Consider the following 2124-nt stretch of genomic DNA (forward strand, 5'->3'; position numbering starts at 1 on the left):
TCCCCCCCCCCTCTTCTCCCCGACCCCTCCCCCTTTTTCACTCGATATTCTGGGTTGAAGAATACTTTAAAAGTCTTTACCCCAGAATAACGTAGGGAAAAAGGAGACAAAGATACGTGTCATACAGGCTAGTCTTACAAGAGACAGACGATTCTCTTGTTTAACCAAAGATTTGTATTATAATATCCGTGACTGAGTATTCTGTCATGATTCCGGTTCATTATGGAGCGCACCATTTTTCTCAGTTTAGAGCCAAATGAATGGCAGCCCCCCCAAAAATAAATAAAATAATAATACATAAAACAGAACAAAACCAAACCAAACCAAAACAAAAACAACAAACAAACAAACCAAAAAAAACAACAAAAACAACAAAACAAACAACAAAAACCGGAAGGGGAGGGGTAGGGGGCGTGTACTCTCGACGATATTAAGAGTAATGTTTTTCCTGTCATTTGGGCGATGAGGCGCGCATAGGGCCTAGATTACTTCGCAGCAAAGCGAACTTTTTATGGAGAACAAAGAGCGGGGGGATACGACAGTGCACGATCTTGGTCAGTATAATTCAACAAGTCTATGGGTTTATTTTACTCTCGCAAGTGGCCTAATTTCAAGACCCCCCCCACCCCGCACCTCTATCCCGTTCATTTCCCCTTCTGTTTCCAGTAATCCCATCCCTATTAAGGCCACTTTCCCGTACTTAACCTTTCCTGGCAAGTCAAGAAGCCAGGAAATAGCAAATTTAACGCACAGATTTAAGTAAAGTCCATTAAGCCTGCTCTACTCTGGTGTTGACCAGACGACAAGGACATATGGCTACTTGAGGGAGGCATTTGCGCTGCCAAGAGCGAAATGCTCGAAGCTAAAGGGATATGAAAACAAAAACAACAACAACAACAACAAGTAAAGTCCATGAACAAATCTAAGAGCTTACAGTTGCTCCGGGCAGGCTGGGGGTTTTGATAGTCGGTAGCCGTTCTCGTGCAAATCTCGAAGTTGTTCTGAAATACAGAAAAAAACAACAACAGCATAAGTTTCAAACTTTTCTTTCTTCTTTTTATATGCGCACATGTGCTCTCTTTCAGTCCCTCTTCTACTTTCTTTTTCTTTTGTCTCTCCACATACATCTTCCTTCCTTCCTTTCTTTCTTTCTTTCTTTCTTTCTTTCTTTCTTTCTTTCTTCCTTCCTTCCTTTCTTTCTTCCTTCCTTTCTTTCTTTCTTTCTTTCTTCCCTTCTTTCTTTCTTTCTTTCTTTCTTTCTTTCTTTCTTTCTTTCTTCTTTCTTTCTTTCTTTCTGTCTTTTTTTTGTTTTTTCTTTCTTTCTCACCCCTCTCTCTATCCCTCCTCCCCCTCTCTTTATCTCTTCTCCCCCTCTCTCTATCTCTCCTCTTCCTCTCTCAAACCTCAACAAAACACATTGAAAATTAATTCACCTGCGGGGACATTAAATTTGACAGAATGGAGAACATCGACTGGCATTGAGTAAAACGCAAGATTCTATAACTTCTTAAAAATCAACCGTGATGAAGTTTACATTTGTTTATTAAAGAACCCATAACTTATTTCAAACGGACATAATCAAACAAACTCAGGGAAGATGAAAGCTATTTAAATCATATGCTCCAGGTGTTGACCATATTATTTTATCTCCGTAGGCCTACAAGCTTGAATACATTATTTGAAATAATTTTGAATAACCCTTTGGTCAGTTTTGACTTGATTCTTTAGACCTCCTGTTCAACATTGAGTTTCAACTGTTTGATTGTTTTTGAATTTTTTTCGTAGACTTTGTCTTTTAAAAAATCCCCAAAGGAAAACAATGCACTTTGAAAGGGTCCACGGCAATATCAGCTTTAAAATGCTTTCTTTAATGATTAATCATTACGATTGATTTTAAAGAAACTATAACATTTTGGTTGACATTTAAAAAACTTTACTATTCTTCAACACCAGAGTTGATTTTCTTCATATCAATAGATCTGACGTCCTCTTGGTCGAATTATAGTTGTGCAAAGTTTAGTTGAAATAGATGCTAAGATGAGCTACTTATTAAATGGTGTTGTGTTGAGTCACCAGATACGTTTTTTATGGTCTCTTTTCGTCTCGGACCCCCCCACCCCCCGC

The 2124-nt window shown here is 38.5% G+C and overlaps 1 protein-coding gene across 1 annotated transcript in view; it reads right to left on the reverse strand.

The window, feature by feature from the left end:
* LRRTK (leucine-rich repeat receptor tyrosine kinase) overlaps positions 1-2124 on the reverse strand; it is a gene marked incomplete at its 3' end in the record, with an annotated part of 149291 nt that overhangs the window by 1533 nt on the left and 145634 nt on the right. The window contains 1 exon segment of the mRNA NM_001245993.1: positions 935-1008. Within this exon segment, the coding sequence (NP_001232922.1) occupies positions 935-1008 (74 nt within the window).

Source organism: Aplysia californica, unplaced genomic scaffold, assembly GCF_000002075.1.
Source record: "Aplysia californica isolate F4 #8 unplaced genomic scaffold, AplCal3.0 scaffold00067, whole genome shotgun sequence".
Taxonomy (NCBI): Eukaryota; Metazoa; Mollusca; class Gastropoda; order Aplysiida; family Aplysiidae; genus Aplysia; species Aplysia californica.